This window comes from Gopherus flavomarginatus, chromosome 2 (assembly GCF_025201925.1).
Source record: "Gopherus flavomarginatus isolate rGopFla2 chromosome 2, rGopFla2.mat.asm, whole genome shotgun sequence".
In the NCBI taxonomy this organism is placed as follows: Eukaryota; Metazoa; Chordata; order Testudines; family Testudinidae; genus Gopherus; species Gopherus flavomarginatus.
This window is the reverse complement of record NC_066618.1, coordinates 295,378,172-295,404,089: the sequence shown is the minus strand read 5'-3', so window position 1 is coordinate 295,404,089 and position 25,918 is coordinate 295,378,172. Positions and strand designations below refer to the sequence as shown.

General features: G+C 42.4%; 1 protein-coding gene across 16 annotated transcripts in view; it reads left to right on the top strand.

Annotated features, from left to right (window-relative positions):
- TSNARE1 (t-SNARE domain containing 1) overlaps positions 1-25,918 on the top strand; it is a 757,898-nt gene that overhangs the window by 454,826 nt on the left and 277,154 nt on the right. For 13 of the 16 annotated variants that reach the window (XM_050940856.1, XM_050940857.1, XM_050940860.1 and 10 more), the window contains one exon: positions 12,447-12,614. In XM_050940856.1, the coding sequence (XP_050796813.1) occupies positions 12,447-12,614 (168 nt within the window). The remainder of the gene's footprint in view (positions 1-12,446; positions 12,615-25,918) is intronic. The other 3 variants (XM_050940861.1, XM_050940858.1, XM_050940855.1) reach the window with 1 other exon arrangement.

Sequence of the window (25,918 nt, the reverse complement as noted above, 5' to 3'; positions counted from 1 at the left end):
CATCTCCATGTCAGAACTAAAGTAATATTAGCAACAATAACCAAACTCCAATATGCAGATGACAGTGCTGTAGTTGCACACTCAAAGGAGGATCTAAAAACAGCCCTTAATTGCTTCGCTGAAGCTTACAAAAGCCTAGGGCTAAGTCTGAACATCGGCAAAACAAAAGTTCCCCAGCAGCCAGTCCCTGATCAGTCATCAGACTCAGCAAGGAAGATCTACATCAACAAAGGAGGACGGGAAAATGTAGAATACTTTGCCTATCTTGGCAGTTATTTCTCACAGAGGGCAGGTATAGATGTCGACACTCAGCACAGAATTCACTGTGCCAGCCTTGCCTTTGGCAGACTGTATCACCGGCGTTCAACAATTACAACATCAGAACACACACCAAATTTTTAGTTTTTAAAGTGGTGATAATCCCAACTCTCCTCTACGGCTGTGAGACTTGGGTGACCTACAGAAAACACCTGAAAAACCTGGAACGCCGGCACCAGCACTTTCTTTGGAAGATTCTCAACATAAAGTGGGAGGATCGTCACAGTGTCAGTGTCTCACAGAGGGCAACATCTTCAGTGTTGAGGCCCTGATTATCCAGCACCAGCTGAGATGGAGCAGGCAGTGTGCCCGTGCCTGACATTCACTTACCAAAACAACTGCTGTGTTCCTAACTCACCAAAGGAGTGAGGAAACAGGGAGGCGAAAAGAAATGCTTTAAAGAACCCTCAAGATAAACATCAAGAGATGTGGCATCGACACCACACACTGGGAGACAGCAGCCCAGGATAGGGATAACTGGAGAAGACTTGTCAGAGGGGGAACATCCACTTTTGAGGGAAACCGCGCTGCCCTGGTAGCTGAAAAACGCCAGGAAAGACAACAGTCACGTAGCAATCACAGCCCAACCGTGTCTTCAAACACCATCTGCAATGTCTGCCAACAAGCCCGTGGCTCAAAGATTGGACTCTTCAGTCACCAAAGGACTTGTTCAGCTTTGCCACTTCAGGCTCTAATCTAATGACTTTCTACAAATTAAGCAGAGCTGAGTTAGACCCTCATGGGAAACCTGGGTTCTACTGAAACTAATGTCAGTAACTCAGTATATCCGCAGTGCGGCTTAGTGGATATAGCACTCAGGAAAATGTATTCCTGGCTCTTTCCTGAGTGACTTTGGGCAAATTGTTTTAACCCCTCTGTGCCTCAGTTTCTCCATCTGTAAAATGGTGATGATGTTACTGACCTCTTTTGTAAAGCACTTTAAGATCTACTGTTGAAAAGACTTATTTAAGAGCCAGGTGGTGGTGGTGGTGGTGTTTTTTTTTTTATTATTATTGTTAATTATCATTCCGTGGAGAAACATCCCGTGTGGCACAGAGTAAATCATTTGAAGCTCTCTGCACTTCAATATCCCAATCTGTAAAAGAGGGATAGTGTGTCCCTACCTCACAGGGATGCTGTGGCCCATAGTTCCTTACCATTTGAGGTGTTCAAATACATGACAAGAAAAGCCTGTAAATAATAGCTGGCATTTGTTCTTTTAGTGTCAGTGGCCAGTATCCCTGTGTGGTGTGAAGACTTATTATGCTGTTAGAGGTGGATGGGACATAAAACCGACACTGTTGGTCACATTGGCTAATGAAAGGAATGAAAGCACTTGGGTGTATAGGCCAGGAGAAGGGTGAACCTTTCCTTATGCTTGTACAACTTCAGTGTGGTTTGGACACGGGGCCAGGGATTCAGGAAACTTATGTTCTGTTCCTGGTAGGAAGTAAAGAATCCCATACCAACTGAAATTGCAACGGGCATGAAGGTAGATGAAATATGATTACCCAGATTGGAATCTGGCTAGTAGACCAAAATTAATATAGTCACCCTAATGTGGGATCACCTTACGGAAAATTCATGGTTACACCCTGAAGTTGAACAATACAGAGGCTGTGAAATGGGCAGGCTTTTCTCATGGGTCAGTCACATGTTAGCATGGTGCTTAACCCTCTACAATAGATTCTTATGTTGTAAATATTTAACTATCTAAAGTATGGAAACGTATATCAAACTTTGGGGAATGAAGCTATGGCAGCAGTCAGCAGAAAAAGTGGCAAAAGTCTTTATTTCCAAAGAGGCTTCTGTTTGCTCTGCTGAGGTCAAAGTTGTTCCTGGATGAAGGTGTCTGAGAACTCGGACAATCTGAAAAAGCAGTTAGTGGATAATAGTTATGAATTCTTTCACTTGCATCATGTAGAACGTAGCCCACCAATGCATTTGTTTGGTGTTGATATATAATACCATATGTGTACTCCATTTTGCACAAATGCCATTGGCATGCAGCAAATCTTGTCTTGGTCATTTGTTCCCTCTCTGAAATGGAAAAAGAGTCACTTGGAAGAAGAGGACTTGCTTCCCTTTTCTTTCCCATCAGCTTCCTCCCACTCTGTTTTAAAACCCCCACATTCATTCCAAAAATACTATGATCAGCAGGGGTTTTGTCACTGTGCTGAAGGTGAATCTCTCAAGGGCAGGGCAATTTCATTCATGGACCTTTGTTTTTTGAATCTCCTGCCACTGAAAATCAGGCTGAGTTTGGTCCTTGCCCCCCTCAGAAGCCAAAGAAAGATTATCCTCTTCCCATAATAAAGGATGCTACCAAAGGAACCAGTGGCATTCTTCCTTTTTTCATTTTCTTCTATAATCAGTGTCCAAACTAACCATCCGAAAGCATGACTGTCTATTGGGAGGTGCGTAGAATGTGGTGGATCTTAGACAGCCACGATTCTCCTACTAACCCTTGTAATTGGTACCTAGATACAGAAATGATGGCTGTATGGGAAATTCAGAGAGGGAGCTGTATGTGGAGTGGCTTTCTGCCTGTTCTCAGTTTATAGAAGAGATGTACTGTACAGTTTTCAGCTGTGGCAGCTGGAAAACTTTGCCAGTGGGCAGAATGCTGTGGAGTCTAAGAATTATGAGGCTATAATTCAGACAGCCACGAAAGGGCAGAAATGGCTTTAAAAAATGTGATGCTATGCAGTAAAAATACCAGCCAACACACATTTATCCCAAACCCAGGAAACATTTGTCTGCGTCATTTTGCATATATACAGATGCCGTCTGAAGCTGGTGACAGCACAGTATCTGAGTCTGGGTGTCATGGATGTTTGTGATCAAAACTTTGCTCGTTAAATGAAATGGATTCTTTTAAAATTACTATGAGATTGTGGAGAAGGGACTGTCTATGCCTCTGCTCATCATTGTTATTCCACTTCACTCACATTGCTGCAGGACCATCTGTTGGCACTGTAGATAAAGCCCTCAAATAAAGGGAGGGGGAAGACTATAAGAAGTGGGCAAAGCTTTTTTCTTACAGAGCATGCCTAAGAATTTAGTGATAGTTACAGGTAGGTACAGATAGGCAAATTCATAGTTACAGTGAAAGGTTGGACTGAAGACTCAGCTCTCTCAGTATCTGACACTGGTGTATGCCATCATTTCAGGGAGCCAACACATGTTGATGTGAGGGCGAGTACAAGTAAGACTAATTATTCTTTGAGGGGGTTCTCGCAGAAGATCTCTCCTTTTAGATTTTGGCTGACCTGGGTCACCCGTGGCTGCAAAGACACACTATCTGTGAAGTCCAGCGGAGGGCATCAAAAATGATTAGGGGGCTGAAGCACATGACTTATGAGGAGAGGCTGAGGGAACTGGGATTGTTTAGTCTGCAGAAGAGAAGAATGAGGGGGGGATTTGATATCTGCTTTCAACTACCTGAAAGGGGGTTCCAAAGAGGTAGCAGATGACAGAACAAGGAGTAATGGTCTCAAGTTGCAGTGGTAGAGGTTTAGGTTGGATATTAGAAAAAACTTTTTTCACTAGGAGAATGGTGAAGCACTGGAATGGGTTATCTAGGGAGGTGGTGGAATTTCCTTCCTTAGAGATGTTTAAGGTCAGGCTTGATAAAGCCCTGGCTGGGATGATTTAGTTGGGAATTGGTTCTGCTTTGAGCAGAGGGGTGGACTACATGACCTCTTGAGGTCCCTTCCAACTCTGATATTCTATGATTCTAAGAGCCCTTTTAATTCAGATTGCTGAGCCTCAAAACTGTAGTTTATTTCTCCTCCACCTGAGCTGTCACAGGCACATAGTTGAAATCATCCAAGCTCAAAGTATAGTGAGCCTAACTAGGAACTGGAAGAACCCTTTGAGGTCAAGATCACTAGGGATGGGTTAGGAGAGGTAATAAGCTCTTGCAGCAAGAGAGAATAAAACAGTAGGGGAGATGAACAAGCTGCTATGTTACCAAGTCTTTTCCAGTTCCATGAGACGAATAAGTCTTTCTATAGGCTTCATGACTTCAGCAATTAGAAGGATGAAAAATGCTAAACACAAATATGGATGTGCTGAAATACAAACTGATGTTACAGATACCTCCCGTTATTTGAGCAAAAACAGCGAGGAGTCCATGTGGCACCTTAGAGACTAACAACTTTATTTGGGCATAAGCTTTCATAGGCTAGGACCCACTTCATCAGGTGCATGGAGTGGAAAATACAGTAGGCAGGTATAAATACAAAGCACATGAAAAGATGGGAGTTGCCTTACTAAGTGGGGGTCAGTGTTAACGAGCCAATTGAATTAGCACTGACCCCCCACTTGGTAAGGCAACTCTCATGTACTGTGTATTTATACCTGCCTACTGTATTTTCCCCTCCATGAATCTGATGAAGTGGATTTTAGCCCATGAAAGCTTATGCCCAAATAAATTTGTTAGTCTCTAAGGTGCTACAAGGACTCCTTGTTGGTTTTGCTGATACAGACTAACACGGCTACCCCTCTGAAACCTGTCCCACTATTTCACTGTTCCCATAGCTGCAAGTACTGGCATATAACAGAAAATCATTAGAACTGATGGTTTATTTCTTGCTTGGCTTTGGTACCATCTTATTCCAGTCGAAACTTGACCAAGTGTTGATAAGAAAAACAGCAACCTAGGAAAGATACTAGTTACAATAAATGTAAAGGCACCACAGACACAGAGTCTCTCTCTCTCTCTCTCTCTCTCTCTCTCTCTCTCTCTCTCTCTCTCACACACACACACACACACACACACACACACACACACAGAGTTTATTCTCAGACTACAGTGGTACATCATAATTATATTTACATAGTTTAAAAAGTTGGAGTGATTTCTGTAATTGTGCATGTTGAAGCTGCAGGTGCTATGGATAGAAGATATATTATTTAAAGCAACTGTAGTTTAGGAACTGAAATTAATGTCTCTAACAGTGTCTAATGAAGGTCATGCTGAGTGAGAGAGGAGGGCATGGAATGGATACATTCTGATTGGATTTTTCCCCCAGTTAACAGGGTAAAGTACCTCTCATAAGATAACGGAGCTCTGGTTACCAATCACTGCTACTCTCTTCTGTGTGAAAGATAATGCAAAGTTGTAATATCACTATTTCACTTCTCTAAAAGATTTAGAAGTCCCAGGCCACTTGTTCTGCAGCTGCCTGAGGCTTTTCTACCTGTAATTGCTTTGGGCCTCTGCTTGACGAGATACATCTATAAATCTTTCTGAGTCTGCAAGGTTAGTTCTTTTGGAAGGATGGTTTGAGAAAGATTATCTAATCTAATTTGTGTCTTTTTAATGTAGCTTTATATTGCAGCTGGGAAGACAGAGCTGGCTATTCCATGTCATTTTTGTTCACGCCAACATATGTAGTAAAAATTCACCAATAACATTCCAACTTTGTAACTAATGATATTGCAAGCAATTGTATTTTGGGCCATTTCTGTAAAGCATTTTCGTGTTCTTTAATGTAGGCTTTCTGGCCTCATTATTCCAAGTGCAATTAAATGTTAATCTTCATGCATGCTACTGAGAGTGGAATTATCCTCATGAAAGTTAGTCCGACTCTTTAGATGTGTACACATACTCTAAAGTAAGAGATGCACGTCTCTCCATTGGTGTGTTTCCAGTTTGTGCAAATGCTACAGCCAAAAAGTTCCCTAGATGAGATATGATACCTTTCTTCAGGTAAGGTATGTGTGTGCGTGATTTCTTATTGAGGTCATATTCCTGCTAGGGTTACAGGAAATCCTGAGGCATAAAGGAGGGACAGCACCCCTGTTTGATTTGCAACCTGGTGTGCGTGAAGTGCCCACTGCATTACAGATTTACGTGATCGTGAATGGTTGCCATGGACCAACTTGCCATTTGTAGTATTCAGTTTGATTATGTGAGACAGATTCTCCTCTCCATTCCATGGATATGAATCTGGAGTGACTCTGTTGAAATCTTGCAAGTACAGTGCGAACAACAAGGCTAGGTATTGTTATTATTACGTACAGGGCCGACCCCCTATGGGGTCCTATGCAATATTATTAACCTGGTGCCTCTATGCCTGATGGCAGCCTGGGCACGCGTGTATTTTAGATATGGGTGATCTTTTGAAGATCCAGATATTTAAGGCTAAAGATAAATACTCAAACTGTGCATCTAAAAATCTGTGCAAGGATTTTTTACAGATGTGATTTTATAATCTTCAGCAACACATTAATGAAATATTTTTAAAACAAATTTTAAACTAAGATCCTGTATACTAACATGTTCTGAGTAAATATTACAGTCATGCACAACTGTTTTTGTCAGTAAATTCAGAAGGGGACAGTATATACCTGGGGGTTGGCAAATGCCTGTTAAATGGCTTTATTACCATGTGAATGGCTCTTTAACAGTTTCAGTGGTTGTGCTAATAGGTCTGGCAGGCTAGAGGCTTTTTTCACTTTTTAAGTACTAGATCCCCTCCTGAGGAAGACTCACCAAGCTGCAGCAGCCAGCTGTGGTGGGAGCTTGCAGGACAGGGATAAGAAGAGGTGGGAGGGTGGACACTAAGATCCAGGGATGCCCCAGATTTTCAGGTGCCCTTTGCAGCCCTGTGCCTAAGGAGGGCCCTGAGTACGTAACCGGGGTTGGCTTTGAACTGAGGACCTAGAAATGAAGTGGCTCTGTATGCCATTAGTTAGGAACTGGCCACTAGTGAGGCTGGGTGTCAAACTACTGCCATGGGATGACGTGGGTCATAGTGGTGTGATCTGGGATAGAAAAGGCATTTTACAACTTCTTGTGGAACTTGAATACACCTGATTATGAGGGAAGCTTTAACGAGACAGTGTGTGTGGATGGTGAAGAAGTTATGTAAATGTTATGTGTGTTTCCTTTGTCTTCCAGAATGAGGTTGCCACTCCAGTTGTAAGATCTGCTTCCCACAAGTTCTGGGGACGCTGACAGCTTTGTCATAGCCACTGTAATAAAAGAAAGTGAAGCAAGTGACGGAGTTTGGCATGCAAGACTTCTTAATAGCTTCCCCGTGTATTCTCCCACTTAGTCAAAAAAGAAAGCTGTGAAAGACAGCAGCCAAGAGGGAGCCATGACATTTCAAGGATCCCTTGTTCTAGAGACAGCCAATGGAGAAAACTCGTTCACCACTGACATAATGCAATATGATAAACTGAATTCACATTAAGCCTAATTAGGGTTGAAAAGTCAGCAAAATATCAGCATGTTGTAATAATATATGTGTGTTAGCTTCATCAGCACTTCCTGACCTTTCCGTCAAGTACCTGTCCAACTGTTTGGTCTGTTTCTTTTAATTTCCAGTAGGAGCATAACTGGTGCTCATTACAAGTAATGGTGTCTTGAAAGTTAGGTGCATAAAAGAGGGCTGTAGTTTTGAGTCATGGACAAAGCAAATGTTCTTTGTATGGGACATTCTCTAGTCCTCTGAAGATATGCTGTGCAGGATCTCTGGTGTACAGTAGATACAGTAGCTGTAAGGTTGTGCTTGTGGGTGGAAAAAGAGAGGGCCTATAGTGTTAAGTGGCTTAACTTTTCATTTCCATGCTTTGGTGATTTTTTTTTGTCACATATCTTGTGTGTGGCAACTTTAACCATTACACAATTAAGTTTTTGTGTATTATTTTCCTGCATGTTTTTCCCATTAAAATGTTTAAGTGTTGGAGGGGGGTGAAACTCCGTGAAGGTAATTTCTGGGGATGTGTCACAGAAGCGCAGCCATAGGTGCTGGAATTAGGGGTTCTGGGGTGCTGCCACAGCCCATGGCTTGAAGTGGTTTCCATCAGATACAGGGTTTACAGTTTGGGTCAATGGCTCTCAGCACTCCCATTATGTAAATTGGTTCAGCACCCCTGAGTGCAGTTGCTGAAGTGAAGATTTTATCTGCTAGAGAAGTACAGCTACTGACAGAATTTTTATCCATCTGGCCAGATACAACTTTTTCTGTCAAGAAGTGCACATAAAATCTTATTTTCAGGATAAAATCTGATAAAAAACTGTAGCTACAGGCAGAAAAGATTTTATCCTACAGAGAAGTTTTTATCCAATGGAGAGAATGTGCTTGGCTACTGTTTGTTCATTAGTTTTCACATATCTTGAATAACAACAAAAAATGACCCTTAGTCCTAAAAGTTTGTTTTCAAAAACTATCCAGCACATCACAAGTACTGAACTCTTCCACCTCTCTACCAATACCTTTGCAGATACAATTTTAGCTGTAAAGATACACACTGACAGAAGCCTGCCACAGGCAAATTTCAAGAACAGACGAACCTCAAACACTTCCTATTAAAAATTTATAAAAAGAATCCAAACAACAATTACATAGAAAATTCAAATAGCATAAAATCTAGCACCATGGCAAATTTCATTCTGAAAAGCCACATATGTATAGAGGAAACCAGAAAATTACGCCTCATTTTAAACCCATCTCAGATTGCAACTTTAACTATGGAAGATCAACGAGTGCTTCTGTTCTAACTTTGTTGATTATCAGTGTAGCATTGGCAAATACTGTAACAAACAAAATTCAAAATGTAAGGAAAATACAAGTAAAACCCAATTTAAAATATAATTTACAATCCAAAATATTAAATCAAATTAGATTTCTTTACGCATTTAAATCCACCCCCCCCAAAAAAAAATGAGGAGTCCTTGTGGCACCTTAGAGACTAAGAAATCTATTTAGGCATAAGCTTTTGTGGGCTAGAACCCACTTCATGAGATGCCTGAAGTGGAAAATACAGGAGCAGGTATCCTTTAAAGCTTATGCCCAAATAAATTTCTTAGTCTCTAAGGTGCCATAGGGACTCCTCGTTTTTGCTGATACAGACTAACACAGTGACCACTCTGAAACATTTAAATCCAAGTCTTTATTAGCTGAGAGTTTCTGTTTGTTGCTGCTTGAAAACAAGGGGATTGTTCATTCAACCCATTGTATGGGGGCCACATACTACATCAAAATAATCAGCAAAAAATGGATCACATTAGCCAGCAATAATGACTCTGTGGAGAGTTAACACCGCTCCATGTTTGTGTCTTGCAGGAAATTCCAGCCAGCACACATCCTAATACAGGATCACATATTCATATGGCTTCTTTGCAAGATGTCCAGGAGACAGATTCACACAGCTGTCTTCAGTGACTGTGAAGTTAACTCATGTCACCAGTTTGTTTAATAGTAAGAACACGAGTATAATATGCTTGGACCATAATTTATTTAAACCCATCAGTGCCCAGGCTTTTTAAGGAGATATTGGAGCGATATCTGTTCTTGTGGTAGGGGTGGATTATTGTTATTTATTTGTTTACTTGTATTGCAATGCAGCACCCAGAGGCACCAGTCAAGACTGCAGCCCCACTGTAAAACTGCTTAGGAAGACATGGCTCCTGTCCCAAAGAGTTTAACTCTAATTTAAGACAAGACACAAAAACAAGTGCATGTAACAAATAGGGAGTAGAGGAAGATAGAACAAGGGTAACAGTGAGAGGAACTCATGGTTATGTAGATTAGCTGTGTGCATAGTTTGATGGTGCCATGTCATCTCCTGTATGTTTGTTGGGGTGCTGGCTTTCCCCTTGATCCTATACAGCCACTGCTAGAAAACACCGAATAAATTTGATGAAGACTGTGTGAATTGCGATTGGATAGCCCTGTGAAAATGTGACCGTGCTAACTGTGTACACAACTCCCATTAACCTTAATACTTGAGACATGTGCTGAGTTGAGAAGAGACCTTCATGGCTGCAAGAGTTGCATTAGGGTACTCCAGGGTGTTGTATTGCTCTGACACATCTATTAATGGACCAATAATACACCCCCTGGAATGTCTTCATGCTATTAAAATATTGTTTGGTAATTTTTAATGCATTTTTAAAACTTATTTTTTGTGACGTTTCCTTTTGTAACATATCCTTCCACTCCAGAAAATAGTTCTTAGGGAAGGAGAGGGAGAAATAATGGAAAATACTGATGGCAAGGATCTCCTTCTCTATGTATAACTTCGGGGAACATTGTTTTTGAATATTTCCCCTGGTTTTTATGCGTACAGCCTCAAACCATCCCCTAGGCTCACTTTTCCCCTCACATTTTATTGATTTTCCCAGCCAAGATTTTCAAAAATGAGTGCCCAATGTTAGATTCCTAAGTCCATATTCATGCACCTAAATAAGTGGTCTGATTTCCAAATGCCCTGAACGTCCAGCAGATCCAACTGAAGTCAGAGAGCCAGATGCCCAGCATTTCTGAAAATCCAACACACATTAGATGAGGAAATATGACCTTAAGAGTTTGAGTTTAGGCACCCATTTTGAATCTCTTGGGCCCTGTATTCCCATCTCTTTGCTCTCCCGTCACCCTTCCTCCAAGAAACAGAGATGATTTTACAGGTGCTCTTTTGCTCTTCAGTCACATACCCTGTGGCTGGGGTCGTCATCCCTTTCAAGGTGAGAAGACTGTTTTTTAACTGCGGTTTTTAGGACCCAATTTTGCAGGGTGCTGTGCCCCACCAGTGAGCTGCTGAGAGCTCTTGATTCTCATTCATTCAATGGAAATTGAGGGCACGTGGCAACATTCAGAACCAGAACCATTGCAAAGTACCAAAGTATTTCCTTCCAAAACACAACCCCTGAGAGACGCTTGTGGCTGAGGTAGCAACCACCATGTCGTCGTCCAACTTCATAACGTTGCAAGCAGCTGAACTGCCATTTTAGTTCAACTTTTGCTAATCAAAACTGGGAGCAATGACAGTTTCATGGAGCCGCTTATATGCTTAATGTTACACTATGCGGAGCTTTAAATGCTTCCTAAAAACGAACACCTGTTGTGTGAGCAGCGAGTTAATTCAAACAGCAAACCAAAGTGGAACCATGAGTTGCCTATAGTGATAACTGTATTATCGTATGGCTGTTACTGCTCTCCTTACTACTCCCGTCCTACGTATGGTTTGTTACTCTCTGATAACTCATGTACTGTACATTAGATCATAGTCTTCAGAGTAGGGAATTTGCATATGCTTTGGTAAAATGACATAATAAGTAATAACAGTCCCATGTGCTTAAACTTAAATATGTGCATAAGTGTTCTGCTGGATCAGGGCCTATATGATGAAATATATGATACGATATATAAGATGAGAGAGATGATATGACTAAGGCATTGGCCTGGGTCTCCGGAGATCTCAGTGCAATTGCAAGCTCTACCAAGACTTCCATGTTACCTTGGGCAGGTCACTTGACTTCTTCAGTTCCCCATTTATAGAACAGGGATAATACTTCCCTTTTCCTACCCATCATCTGTCTCAGTAGGTCTCAGCGTGCGGCCCATGGTCCACGTGCAGCCCGATTAGCATACAGCTGCAGCCCAGCTCTGTGCTAAAAAAAATTCAAAATTTGCCGTTCTGATCTGGCAGGCAGCGGGGCTGGCTGAGGGGGAGACAGTGTCTTGCAGCCTGCACCAGCGTTCCTGTCAGCAGGAGGCTGTTGAGTGCCGCAGTGAGGCACGGGGTGGGAGACTGGGTCTTTGGGTAGGTTTGGTGGGGGGCTCTGGAAACTAGGAGGTTTGCCCCAGAATTTAGGTGGGGCTCCACTCCTGCCCCCCCCTTTCAGGACCTGGATGCCAGCCTCTCTGGGTGCTCCGCTCCTGGCCCAGTGCTGAGGGTCCCAGCTGCTGCCAAGCCCTGCGTGGCAGGGTTCAGATCCTGGCTGCTGCCTGGCCTCACGCGGCCATATTGGGATCCAGCTGCGTGGCCCACACCCAGGGCTCCACTTCTGGCCCTGCTCTGGGTGGGGCGTTAGGCCTAGGGGACTGTGGGCAGTTTTAGGGTGAGGGGCGCTGTGGTTCTCAACCTGCAGCCCATGAAACATATGGGCCACAAATGCAGCCCACAGTGATAAATAGGTTGAGAATTTAAATAGAATAAGTGTGTGATGGCTTGGGAAGCCAGGACAGGAGTGATTTCCATAAATGTGGGGCATTCCAAAGGTGCTATATCTGGTACAAGGAGCTGTGCTTTGCTTAATGTTCCTGGTATGTAAGGCAGTCACCATGCTGTTACATCTAACCCTGTTTTACTTCCTTCTCCCATCTCAGCAGAGCCCCAAGACCCCGTTCTCCGACCTGGCTGATGATGAGAAGATTTTTAATGGAGGAGATGGCATGTGGCAGAACCAGAGTCAGGATCAAGCCCTGCTCTCGGAAATCACAGAAGAGGACCTGGAGGCCATCCGTCTGCGGGAAGAAGCCATTCAGCAGATTGAGGTCAGTAGCCTTCACTACCAGCTGGCTTGGAAGTGGGAGCAGGCATTCGCTTAGCCACATGGTAGACATTTTGAAGCAAGAGAAGAAAATGTTGGTTTTATATTGTTAGAGTCGTGACACCTCCATTAAGTGTTGGGAGCATTTTCAGGTGTATATTATAGTTGGAACATGTAGAGCAAGGAAGAATTACAGTGCCATATAGTCACTGATGTAAGTTAAAGGAATTAGGGTTTAGGATAAAATGTTTTTAAACGTATGTTTTGTCTCATAGTCTATAGCGCTAAAGAGTCATTGGGCTCAGAGCTGCAGTGTTGGTGCAGGCAGAGCTCTCTTGTGATCAATGATAGCTTTGTGTGCATAAAGATCAGAGAATCAGACCCAGTGTGTGAGAGACATGGAACAGATGCAGTTTACTGGCATTCTTTCTGCTATTGGCTGGTTGTCACTACCGCTGATATACAGTAACTCCTCGCTTAACATTGTAGTTACATTCCTGAAAAATGCTACTTTAAGTGAAATGATGTTAAGTGAATCCAATTTCCACATGAGAATTAATGTAAATTATTGTGATACAGCATGGCCAGAGGGCAGCAGGAGAGTGTTAGCAGGGAGCCTTATTCCCTGCAAGGGGAGGAAGGTTTGCTATAGATTAATTAGAGCACTTGAAGCCAATTAGAGCACCAGCAGTCAGTCATGTGATAAAAACCCCCTGCTTCAGTCAGATAGTATGGGAGATGGAGCAGGAAGGTTTGGTTGGAGCAGAGAGCAGTTTGAAGGAGTTGGAGAAGAGAACAGTTTTGAAGAGAGACCAAAAGGAAAGTTTGGAGGAGTGCTGCGGTGGGCTGAGAAATCCAAAAAACCCTAGGTAAGGGGCACCTGGCTTGTGTAAAAGGAGGGCAAGAAGCCCCTTTACAAGCTGAAGGGCAGGAGAGGGAAGTAGCCCAGGGGAAGGAACCGCTAGTTCAAGTGGTTCACCACAAACCTCAGGGCCTTTGGGTTGGGACCTGGAGAAGAGGGCGGGCCCAGGTCCCTCCCTCTCCACTCCCCTCCTCAAGGACAATAGTGGGGTAATTAAAATACCAATTCAGAGGCAAGCAATGATGCCCTGAACCTTCCCCAAAGAAGAGAGAGCGCGAGACCCAGCATAACAGTACCGGCAATTTGCCACGATATTTATCTCACACACACACACACACACTCTCACTCAAGTTTTAAACAAACAATTTAATACTGTTCATAGCTATGATGATTGTGAAGCTTGGTTGAGGTGGTGAAGACAGAGGGTGGAAGAGGGTGGGATATTTCCCAGGGAATGCCTTACTGCTAAATGATGACCTAGCACTTAGCTGACCCCTCAAGGGTTAACGCATTGTTCTTAATGTAGCCTCACACTGTACAAGGCAGCAGGAAATGAGGGAGGAGAGACAGCATGGCAGTGACTGCAAACATTCCCTCTGGAAACTGAACGTGATGATGAACCCATGCTATCCCTCTGGAGCACACCACTCCTTTCACATTCCAAAATGTGGGAGTGGGCGTGGGGGGTGCAGGTGCATGTGTGTGTAAGACAGAGACACACACACTGTGTGTGTGTGTGTGTGTGTGTGTGAGAGAGAGAGAGAGAGGAGAGACAGAGACACATACTGTGCGTGTGTAAAAGAGAAATGTGCATTGCCCCTTAAAGTATGCTGACCCCACTCTAAGAACACTGCCTTTTTATGTAGATCAGCAAGTTGAGACAGCTGCTGTTGCCTGCAAGCTCCCTCCATCCTGACCCCTGTCCTGTCCCCCCCCGCTCTGTGGAGATGGGGTACAGGAATGGGGAGCAGAAGCGTGGGGAGGGGGACACCCTGACATCAGCACCTCTCTGCCTCCCCACTCCCTGCACAGCAAGCAGGAGACTCCCGGGAGCAGCTCCCAGGCAGAGGGCAGGAACAACACATGTCAGTTGGGGGAGGGACAGCTGAAATGCAGGCACTCGATAGCCTGTTGGGCGGCTGCCGCACAGGGAGCAGGGAGCTGATGGGGGCTGCCAGTCCATCCTGGTTCCAAGCCCCCACCAGCTAGTTCCAATGGGCTGCTCTTCCTGCAAGCCATGGACAAAGCAGGCAGCTGCCAAACAACATTATAAGACAGCATTGCACAACTTTAAACAAGCATGTTCTCTAATTGATCAGCAACGTGACAATGAAACAACATTAACCAGGACGATGTTAAGTGAGGAGTTACTGTACCCAGATATGTTGTTGTATGCTAGGTTGAACAATCCATCTTTGTCATGGTATAAATCCCCACTCTGAACCTTAGCGTCCAAAAGGTGGGGTACCAGCATGAATCCCCCTAAGCTTAATTACCAGCTTAGATCTTGTAGTGCTGCCACCAACCAGGACTTGCAGTGCCTGGTACACTCTGGTCCCCCAAAACCTTCTCAGAGGACCCCAAGACCCAGACCCATGGATCTTACACAAGGAAAGTAAACCCTTTCCCCCACCATTGCCTCTCCCAAGCTTTCCCGCTCTGGGTTAGCCTGGAAGATCACTGTGATTCAAACTCCTTGAATCTAAAAACAGAGAGGAGTGCACCTTGCACCCTCCTCTTTCCCTCTCCCCAAGAGGTAATACAGATTCAAGCTCCGTTAATCTAAAACAAAGGGGTTCCACCTTCTCTCTCCCTGTCTCCCACCAGTTCCCTGGTGAGGACAGACTCAATTCCCTTGAGCCTCAACAAGGGGACAAAATCATACAGGTCTTAAAAAGAAAAACTTTTAATAAAAGAAAGAAAAAAAAAAGTAAAAGTTGTCTCTGTAATTTAGATGGTAAATATTACAGGGTCTTTCAGCTTATAGACACTAGAGAAAAGCCTTCCCTCCAGCACAAATACAAATTAAAATCATTCCACCAAAATGCACATTTGCAAATAAAGAAAACAATCAAAAAGACTAAACTGTCTTTGTACTTATACTCACTATTTGAACAGAAAATTAGATAGTCTGTAGGTACGTCTGGTTACTCTCAGAACCCAGAGAGAACAACAGACAAACAAACAACACAAAACAAAGACTTCCCTCCTTCGAGATTTGAAAGTATCTTGTCTTCTGATTGGTCCTCTGGTCAGGCGTTCCAGGTTCACTGCTTGTAACCCTTTACAGGTAAAAGAGACATTAACCCTTAACTATCTGTTTATGACAATCTTACTTTACACATACACAGGGCCGGCTTTAGGCCAATTCACCCGATTCCCTGGAATTGGGCTCAGTGCTTCAGAGGGCCCCGTGCCAGCTCCTTTTTAATCTTTACTCACCAGGCATCACTCTGGGTCTTCGGTATTTCGGCAGCGGGCCCTTCATTCGTTCTGGGTTTTCGGCGGTATTTCAGTGGTGGGTCCTTGAGTGCCGCTGAAATGCCACCGAAGACCCAGAGCGCCTCTGGGTGAGTACAAATTGGGCTCCGCACTTGCTAAAGCCTGTACATACATCTACTTCCTGTTTCCTCTATTTCCATGAGCAGTCAATGCCTAATACCAATGATCATGCAAAAGAAAATACTGTAACCCTCCTACCTTAATAATTAAATATTTTGCTCTTTTATCTAAGAATATGTAGCTTCTTAACATAGTAATGGGGAAGGAAAGAAATCAAATTACAATATTACAGGGTTGTTGTGTGTGTGTGTGTGTGTGTTTTGTTTTGTTTGTTTTTTTTACTAAAAGGCAGAACAAAGGTTTATAAATATAACGTCAAAAGGTTCCAAAAGCTTTTTTTTAAAAGATATTATTGAGTTATGCCTATTTTTTTTTTCTTTTAAAAAATTCAGTTTGCATTTTTGGAAAACTCAGTTGCTTGAATTTAACCAATAAATGAATGAGAACAGAGAACATTTTCAATCATAAACTTAAGCACACTTAAACTAAGTATGAACCTAAAGATAGGACTTCAGAATAAATCAGAACATTTGATTAAGAAATACACTTTATTGTCTAATTGAATTCAGCTAATTTTATCAGAATGAATTTGTATCGAAAAGTGTGATGCAATCAACAGTGCAAAAAGAGGACAAAAGTTCCAACTGTGGCCCAATACACTAGGTCTTTCAGAAGGGAATATATGCTGCTTTTAAACAGAGATAAGAATTAGATATGATTTGATGTTTTAAATGGGAGACCTATTTTGTCTTCTAGGGGTAGATTTCCCCTTGTGCCCACATGGCCTCTGCTCAAGTTGGTTGTGTGGTAGTGCTGATGTCCAAGATACGGAAAGTCATTGAATATTTTTGTTCCCAGAGGTGAAACTGTGAAAGCTTATCCTCCATTTTAGCATCTGTACCTATCTGTGAGTGTGAGTTTGACAGCAATATCCAGTGAAAACCTCTGCAGGAATCTCTCGTGGCTGAGCCTCCTGTAGATCCATCTATAATGTGGTTCACTGCAGTATGTTGCATATATTTGTACTTTGGGATATTGCTGCTCTTAAGTATACTTAGGTGTTTATTTTAGGATGTATTGGTAAAGCCACCTTGCATATTATATACATCTAAACACAAATTAAAATATCCCCAGTCCAATGATCTGGATATTCCATCTGTATGTACAATTTACAATAATAATATCGATGAACTGAAGGGAGAAAAATGATCCAGGATGGACTCACCTGAACAAGATAAATTTGCAATGTCTTGAAGATAGTAGAGTCCTAAAAAGATGCTTACAGATGTCTTCACAGTACTTTCATGCAGAAGGTGGTCCACAAAGTGAAAATGCCCAGCCCTCCTATCAAGATGGAACTTTTAGAAAGGCACCGAGGACAGTCTGGCTGATTGCAGCTGCCCTGTTGGGGTAGAGGATATAGACGTTCATTCAGACATGTGGGGCATATGTCAGTATTAATTTCACAGATGCAGTCTAGGCTGTACAGATACTATGCACTCTGCTTTCTCCTATGCATCAGTGCTGAAAAGCGTGGCTTCTTTTTTTTGGAGGGGGAGACATTTGATATCTAAGAAGCATGGATGTAATGGTATTTTCTTAGGAAGTGATAGAGGTGGGTCATATTCTTGTGAAATTATTGAGAAAATGTGGCAGCTCCCTTTCTCTATGCATCTTCCTACCGTCTCCTGCCCGAGATAGAAGACTGTCACTTCCCTGTAACCTAAAATGCTAGATGAAAGCTTCCTGTGCTGAACAGATGGAGGATGCCTAGCAGGCGTGGAAGACTTCACTCCAGGTGCTACAAGGTTGCTAAAAGTACACAAACATAGCACACCTTTATTTTTAAATAAGATTCTTATTGATTTTATAGGCTTTCCAAATATTCCTCCCACCTAATGTTAATTCCCCATTAGCCAAGTGTTAGGTAATTCACTCAACCCCTTTGCATATGAGTGACAGGGATTCAAGTTTCTGTTTCTTAAGAATTTGTTTTTCCACTGACATCACAACCAAAAGCCACTTTGCATTGATAACTGGTACTGTAAATTCATTCAGTGACCTTGTGAGGGCTACACAACGTATCCATTCTTGCATACAGAGCTTCAGTGATTCTCTAATTAATAGGAAGAGGATAAAATATAAGAAAATTAGCATCAGGTATTATGTGTCTCCATCATTATGCTGCATTGAGCAGGTATTAAGCAATCCTTCTGCAATCAATAGTACTAATTTAAAACCTATTTTGAAAGAAATGTGATGAGAATAATGTGGACATTTTGGATCGTGCCACACACCTCCCCAGCTTCAGCTGGATGTATCTTATTATTGTTTGCAAACCTCACATGCTCAACCCTGGATGACAGTCACTATTATTGCTGGGGAAGGCGCCAGAAGCGGGTTCGCTGGCCTCTGTTCAGCCGGGGCTGGCCCGATCCGGGCCAAGAGGCACGTGCTCCCTGCTCCTGTGTCCTCAGCCCCCTAGTAGTCAGCAGGATTGGCTGCTCTGGCCCAAGGAGGTGGGGCTGGAAGCTCTTCCAAGAGGAGACAACTGGGGTAGTCAGATGTCCCTCCATTTACATTGTCCCCACCGCTATCAGGAGCCACAAGTTGTTTATGAACTGGAGGTTCCTTGAGATGTGTCGTCCCTATTTGTATTCCCCTACCTGCTCTCCATCCCCTCTGTGCGGACTGGACTACACGGTGGTAAGAGGGACACTGGATACGCATCAACCTGCACAACCTATTATATCCTTGGCTGCAAGCACAAGGGAACGCACTATGCATGTGTGGGTCAATGGATACTGCTAAGAAATACTTCTGGACTCAGATGCATGCCGTGCAGCACATCCGTGTATGCAGTATAAATAGGGACCACACATTCAAAGAACCTCCATTTACAGGTAGGTAACTTCCTCAAATTGCAGCAAGGGAGATTTAGGTTAGACAAACTTCTTAACTGTAAGGGTAGTTAAGCACTGGAACAAATTGCATAGGGAGACTGTGGAACCTCTGATAGAAGAGGTTTTTAAGAATAGATCAGATAAACACCTATCAAATAGGGTCTAGATAATACTCAGTGCAGGAGACTGGACTAAATGACCTATCGAGGTCCCTTCCAGTTCTATGTTTCTATGATTCTATGAAACATCCAATTTGTTCAAATACACCAATTCACTATAATATATTGGAAACTCATAGTTGTTAGAGATAGAAACTACCTATTAGCTTGATATGTGCATCCCCTGGGAGTCAGTATTGGATTGTTCCCTACAGAATATGCTTGAATATATTGTCCATTTAATTTTAAATGACCCAAGCTATAGGACTGCCTCCATTTATTTTGGGAGACTATTTCATGGTCTGGTAGACTTTGCTGTTGATGAAATTCTTTCTTCTATTCTTCTTAAATATCCCTTTCCTCCTTCTCAGCCCTCTACACCTAGTAAAACTCTGTTGAGCCCTTTCAATAATTCTTTTTCCTCCTTGACATTTACACTCTTCAAATACCAACAGACAGTTATTGTCCTGCTCACAAGTCAATCTCCTTTGTTCTTCAATCACTTTATTTCTGTTCTCTGTATTCCATCTAATGGTCACAGTTCAGGGCAACTGAACCTGTTTTTCCCTGCTTGTGGTCCACCAAGGGCACCCCCTCTAGGCCCCTGGCTCCTCAGCTGTCACCTCTCTTGGGTGAAGACACATGTCTCTCTGCATCCTGACTAGGTTTTTTTCCAGACTGCAGTTCCTGGCTTACTCTGTGGTATCCACAACAAGACAGATCACCTTAAAAGGTCAGTGTCTCTGTTTTACTTCCTCTCTGAAAGCTATGAACAGCTGTAATTGCCTGTAGTCACAAATTACCCCACACTCTTTATAAGCAAGCACATGTATTCTTAAGGTGAAAGCTTTACAGAGAAAACTTATTAAAAACAATTCCTATATTTCCGCTAAAAAATTACCAGCGGTCACCCAACAGTCTTAGTAATCTTTTTACTCCTCCGAGAAAGGATTGGGGAGCCCCTTGCACGGAAAGTCCTCTCCATTTTCTAGTTCAGAAAAAAGGCTCTGTGTTAGTTTAAACTCAGATATTTATCCAAAAATCATTTATTTTTCTGTTGGTCTTCCGAGAATCTAGTTTGAACTAGTATATGTGAGCCTCTCCAAGTGGTGGCATTCCTTTGCAGGGTTACAGCCTGAGTGAATTTGCCTAATCACCCCTACACACATACACATACGCGCATATACACCCCTACACGCATACACACACATCTTAATTCCTGGAGGAGCTGTGGTCACCTTTCTGCATAGAACTACCTTCAGTCCCTGGCCCACAATGATACATAAACTTAATACAACAAAATTTCTGAAAGGTATTGCAGGAAATTGCCATATCTGTCACACTAATTTGCTCATTTTCTTCTACTACCAAGGTGTTTGGAACTATATATAATACCTAGTTGTGGTCACACCAGAGCCATGTAGAACAGAACTATAAATTCCCCAGGGCCTGAGCCAGTGACCACTGAAGTCAAAGACTTCCACTAACTTCAGAGGGCTTTGGATCAGGCCCCTAGTCTGTGGCATGACAACACTTGTGTTTACATCCCCAAATGACTGTATTCTCTGCATCCCTGTATTCTATTACAAGCTGATAACCAATGAGTTGATCATGATAATCTCCCTTAGGTTTCTTTGGTATTATTGCTGGGAAGAAGGTAAGTGAAGAGTATGTTTTTGGGAAAATTTTTATACAGATCTGAAAGTGAAATGGTAGATGCACAGAAATAACAGGGAAGCCTTCGGGAAGTAGGGAGATTCTTTAGCAAATGATGATATGAACAAGTAAAGCTAGCTATGCTAAAAGGCTGCTGTGAAGATCGTTTTACTCATCACTTTGATCGTGTCTTGGGTATTCCTCCGTTGGCTCCTCTTTCTCCATCACATTAAACATAAGCTATTTGTCTTTACTTTGAAGGCCCTATACAGGGGCCCTATTTTGGGGTTAGCGTGGAAATAATGTCATGTGGAGATGTTGTTGAGGAAAAACAGGGCAAACGCATTTTTTTTCAAAATTGCACTAGATCATGACTCTCTGTTCTCATCATCATGACCTGAATTGTGTGACTTAGTGAGCTGATTTTGGGAGCATTTTTAAGTGCTATGCAAGTGAGCACTGTAGAGGGCATGAAAATATGGACTGTGTTGGAAAATTGGGATTGCGATGACTCTTGATGAGATCAAAGAGCTAATCAGTACAGTTGAGAGATTTATAATGTCCCTTTATCCTGAGATCCTGGATTTACTCCTCGGTTCCATGGAGAATTCAAAGCATTTTTTAATAGCTGCTAGTCTCTAGAGTTAAGCGCTCTCGTTGTAGAAGGATACAGTGGACCAGGTGTTAAAAGAGAGAGAGATATATCTTTCAGTCAGGTTGTGTCTTCCAGTTGATTTTGTATTTCTGAACGCAGCCGTTGCAGTTTTGGTTTTGCTAAATTCACTTTTCCCAGGGGAAAAAATAAAATCCATAAATGAAAAATAAACCAATGCTAAGCGGAGTCCCTGTTAAATTATTTATTTATTTATTTATGTTCTTTCCTAGAGGCTGCTGAATGATTGATATCTGTGTGTATGTATATAATATCTGTCTGTCTGACCCATCATTTAAATGCAATCCATCTACATTGGAGGAGGTAGATATGTGATAATATACCATGTGGTACTACGTTGTGGTAAATTCATTTGCCATGAACCTTTGACCACTTCATCATCATTCTGACTCTAATCCATTTCTCAGGCCTTGCCTACACTTGCAAGTTGGAACGCATTAAATCAGCCCCGGGCGCCATAACTCCTGAACTGTCCACATTGGCAAGGCACTTAGAGTGCCAGGACCCTGCAGCTGGAGCGCTCCTGGTAATCCACCTCCACAAGAAGCATAAAGATTGCTGCGCCCGGGCTGAAACGCCGGGATGTCAGTGTGGACGATGTGTTGCATTACTGTGCTGTGATTGGCCTCCAGAAACGTCCCATAATCCCCTGAAGTCAAGTGGCCACTCTGGTCATTGTTTTGAACACGGCTGCAGTCATGTGGATATCCCCTTTCAAAGCTCCATTTCTGACAGCCTGCATGCTTATCTGCTCCAGGACACAAAGTAAACCATTACTGTGGAATACTCCTGCTGCAGAGGCTGGTGTTTATGCTTGTGTGTGTGTGTATGAGAGAAAGAGAGAGAGAGAGAGAGTTGCGGGGGTGGGGAAACTGTTGTCAGGTTTCCCCCTTCCCCCTGCTGCTGTCTAAACTTACAAGACAGCATGCTGACACACTCTCTGCACCCCAAAACACACTGTCTCTCCCCCCACATACACACAACACACTCCCTGTCACAATCCAGCCCCCACACCCCCATTTGAAAAGTAACTGGCAATATAGTAGGATGCCCATGTGCTGTCTCCAACGGCTGGTTTGACTCCCAGCACTCTACATCTGCAAGTGTAGACGTAGCCTTAGAGGCATACTTCAAACATTCCAAACGTCTGTGCAGTGTCAAGCAGCTGCCATTATTCATCATCATCTTTGTCATTATCAACAACCAGAAAAATGTTTCCATCTTCCTCCCAAACATTGTTTGAGTTCTAGAGTCCACAGTGTTCAGTGCTTGACCCTAAGGTCCAGCATCTCATGTTTCTCCAGGAAACAGGTCAGCTTCTCAGTGGGACCCACAACACTTGTTTCTGTCTCTGGAAGGTCCTGCCATATCAGACGTTACAGCTGCAACAGTATTGTGTATGGGAAAGCTATTTCTTGTAAATTTTAGAGATTTCTAATATCCACTAATTATAATTCTCCTCTTCCATATTAGAGTCATAGGACCGAATCCAAACCCCATTGAAGTTGGTGGGAGTTCTTTCCACTGACTTCAGTGGGCTTAGATCAGACTTATAGTAAGCAAAGCACAGATATTCAGCTGCATGGGGATAGATTTTAAACGTGCTAAAGTTTAAGCATTTCCTTTACAGAAGAAAGTAAAATAATAATAATAATAATAATAAACCCACACTTTACTATACACGGGTAGATAAAGCTGTCTACATTATTTATGCATATATAAATATACATCCCCCCAACCCCTGTCTCTCTCTTTGTCACCAAACAACCACAAGCAATGATTCTGCTATTATAAATGTCTATATCTATCCACCTTCTGTCACATCTGCATATGCCAATATGTAGATGCCAAGATATGGGACTTAAAATCATCCATATTATTAAGTATATAGATATTTATAGGGTTTTGTATATTATATGCACATGTTACAGGTCTGTTGCATCTTACGCACATTTAACGTGTGATTTCAGCTTTACGCGTTTGGCAAAAAAAAAAAAGAAGAGAAAAACAACAATTTAAAAACCTTTTCTGTAGCGTGGGCAATTCCACCCGCCATTCAACTCAATGTAATTTTGACTATACGTGGTTTTTACTTTACGTGCTAACCGTGGAACGGAACCCCCGCATAAGATGAGACAGACCTCTGTGTGTGTATATATAAATATACATGTGCATATATATATATACACACGCACACACAAGCACTATATATACTGTGTGTATGTATGTAGGTGCACACACACACATTCACAGACACAGTATATATAGCGTGTGTGTGTGTGTGTATATATATATATATATGTGCGCACACACATAATGTCTGAATATTTTTTTTTAAAACCTATATCTGCATACATAATAATGTGTATGTTTTAAAGTCCCATATCTTGACATCTGCGTAGTGATACATAAAGATGTGACAGAAGGGTGGATAGATATAGACATGTGGTTGTGGTTGAAGCATTGTTTGGTGACAAAGAGTAACGATAGAATCTGATGATAATGCTGCCTGTGCTGGAAAGATGCCTTTTCTCTTTGTGATTTACTTCACCTTTTTGGCCTAATTTTCCATTACCAGATGATGACTCTCTCACAGAAGGTTATACCTTACACAGGTAATATGTCTGTAGTGAAGTGTACAGTAGAAACGCTATGTGCTGCATTAATACAGCTATTTTCTATTTTCTCTTGTAATTGGCTGGTGTGAGGGACTTGGAATTGCAACTTGCCTGTCAAATGAATGCCAGTTCACTCCCAGTTGCTAATTAACAATATGCTAATCAATGTGTCATAAGCCAGCCAAGATATTTTAAGAGTTGTGCTGTAGTTCTGACTCCTTGTACCCTTGGGTTGTGTTCTTTGTTCTGCCATTGATTTATATTTCTGATCTTTGGGAAATAATTTCTTGTAAGAACTCTGTGCCTCAGTTTACCCATCTGTAAAATTAGGATAGTATTTGTCTACCTTGCTGAAGTATTGTGTGGCTTAACTAATGCATGTAAAGTGCCTTGATCCATGGAAAAAGAGTGTTACAGAAGAGCAAAGTATTATTGTTACTGGAATATCTGTCCAGCTCCCATCTTCTGTACCATGTGGTTGAAAACATACCCCTCCTCTCCATCTTTGATGGGCAAAACATGTAAAATGTCAGTAAAATGCCCTCTGGCATTTTCCTCTAATCTTGTCCTCTGAGTAGTAGTGGGAATTCACTTGATGTAACCCTTGAGCAATCCACCCTTCAACCCAACCTAAAATAGCTTTATTTGCTTCAGAGGCAACCCTGATCTACCTTCTTTTGGCTCATGTGGGGTTGTTGAGGAGATTGAGGGTGGGGGAGGTGAGAGAACCCTATGGGTCCCTGAAAAGAAAGGGATCTTTGGGATTATGAGGAAAGGGTCACTGAAAAGTTCATTAAAATCAGCATAAAGCAGAGAAACATTTTATGGTGAGGTGTCGTTGGTGTTCCACCCTGTTTAGGAAGGGGTCCCTGGCTCTTCATACACTAGCAATGACAGTGATGTTCTCACAGAAAACAGAGTAAATGTAGCAGGGAATTTTAAGCATATAAATTGAGTTTTGGATGCTGACACTGAGGACTGTTGTTAATTTAATTTCCCTTGCCCCCTGCAGATCTGTAGTGAACTGTTTTCTTTTTTTAAAACTGCTCCTTCAAGTCGTGTCTGTGTTTATTTATTTATTAGTAGTTTATGGAGTAAGACAAGATTTTATGTACCAGTATTTGCCTACCTCATGGGCCAGTTAGAGCAAGTCAGAACAGGGAATAAAGCATCATTTGTGAGCACACAATCCTAATGGAAAAGCACAGGCAAAATCTCATTGTAATGCAGGAACAAGACACAGCAAGCAATGTACTTTTCCACTGATTTCAGTGGGCCCAGGATTTAGGCAGAGAGGAGTAGCCTGAATACAGGGCAAGGAACCAGGAACTGATGAGTTTTTATTCTGAAATTGACACTCTCTTTGGCTTTTGGGAAGATGCTGAACCTCGGTGCAACAATTTTTCTCTCACGTACAAGTGCCTGTGAGAGAATCTAATGCAAGTTCATTTGTCTAGCTGTCATCTGTGATGAAACTCATGTCACATGTACTTACCCTGCCCATGAAGCACCACTGTGAGAGCAAACTAGGAACAGATCACGGTGGAGCTGGGGCTATGCAGTCTAGCGGAATGATTTTATTTTATTTTTTTTACTCACTGTTCATCTATTAATATTATATTGATTTCTCTATTAACTCATCACTGTCAATGGGAAAGAGCAAAGGGCAGGTTTTAAAAAATCCATTTTGAAGACTGTAAGATGACTACATTATCAGATGGTACAAATGATGAATGCAGTAAGCAAAATATGTGCTGCCCAGCTTACTTGAAAATTTTGAGTGTCACTTGCAGAACTCCCGTAGGAGCTTTGCAGTCCCTGAGTTATGCAGTATCCCCTAATTTGTGCCAACAAAAACTTTTTAACACCGCATCCA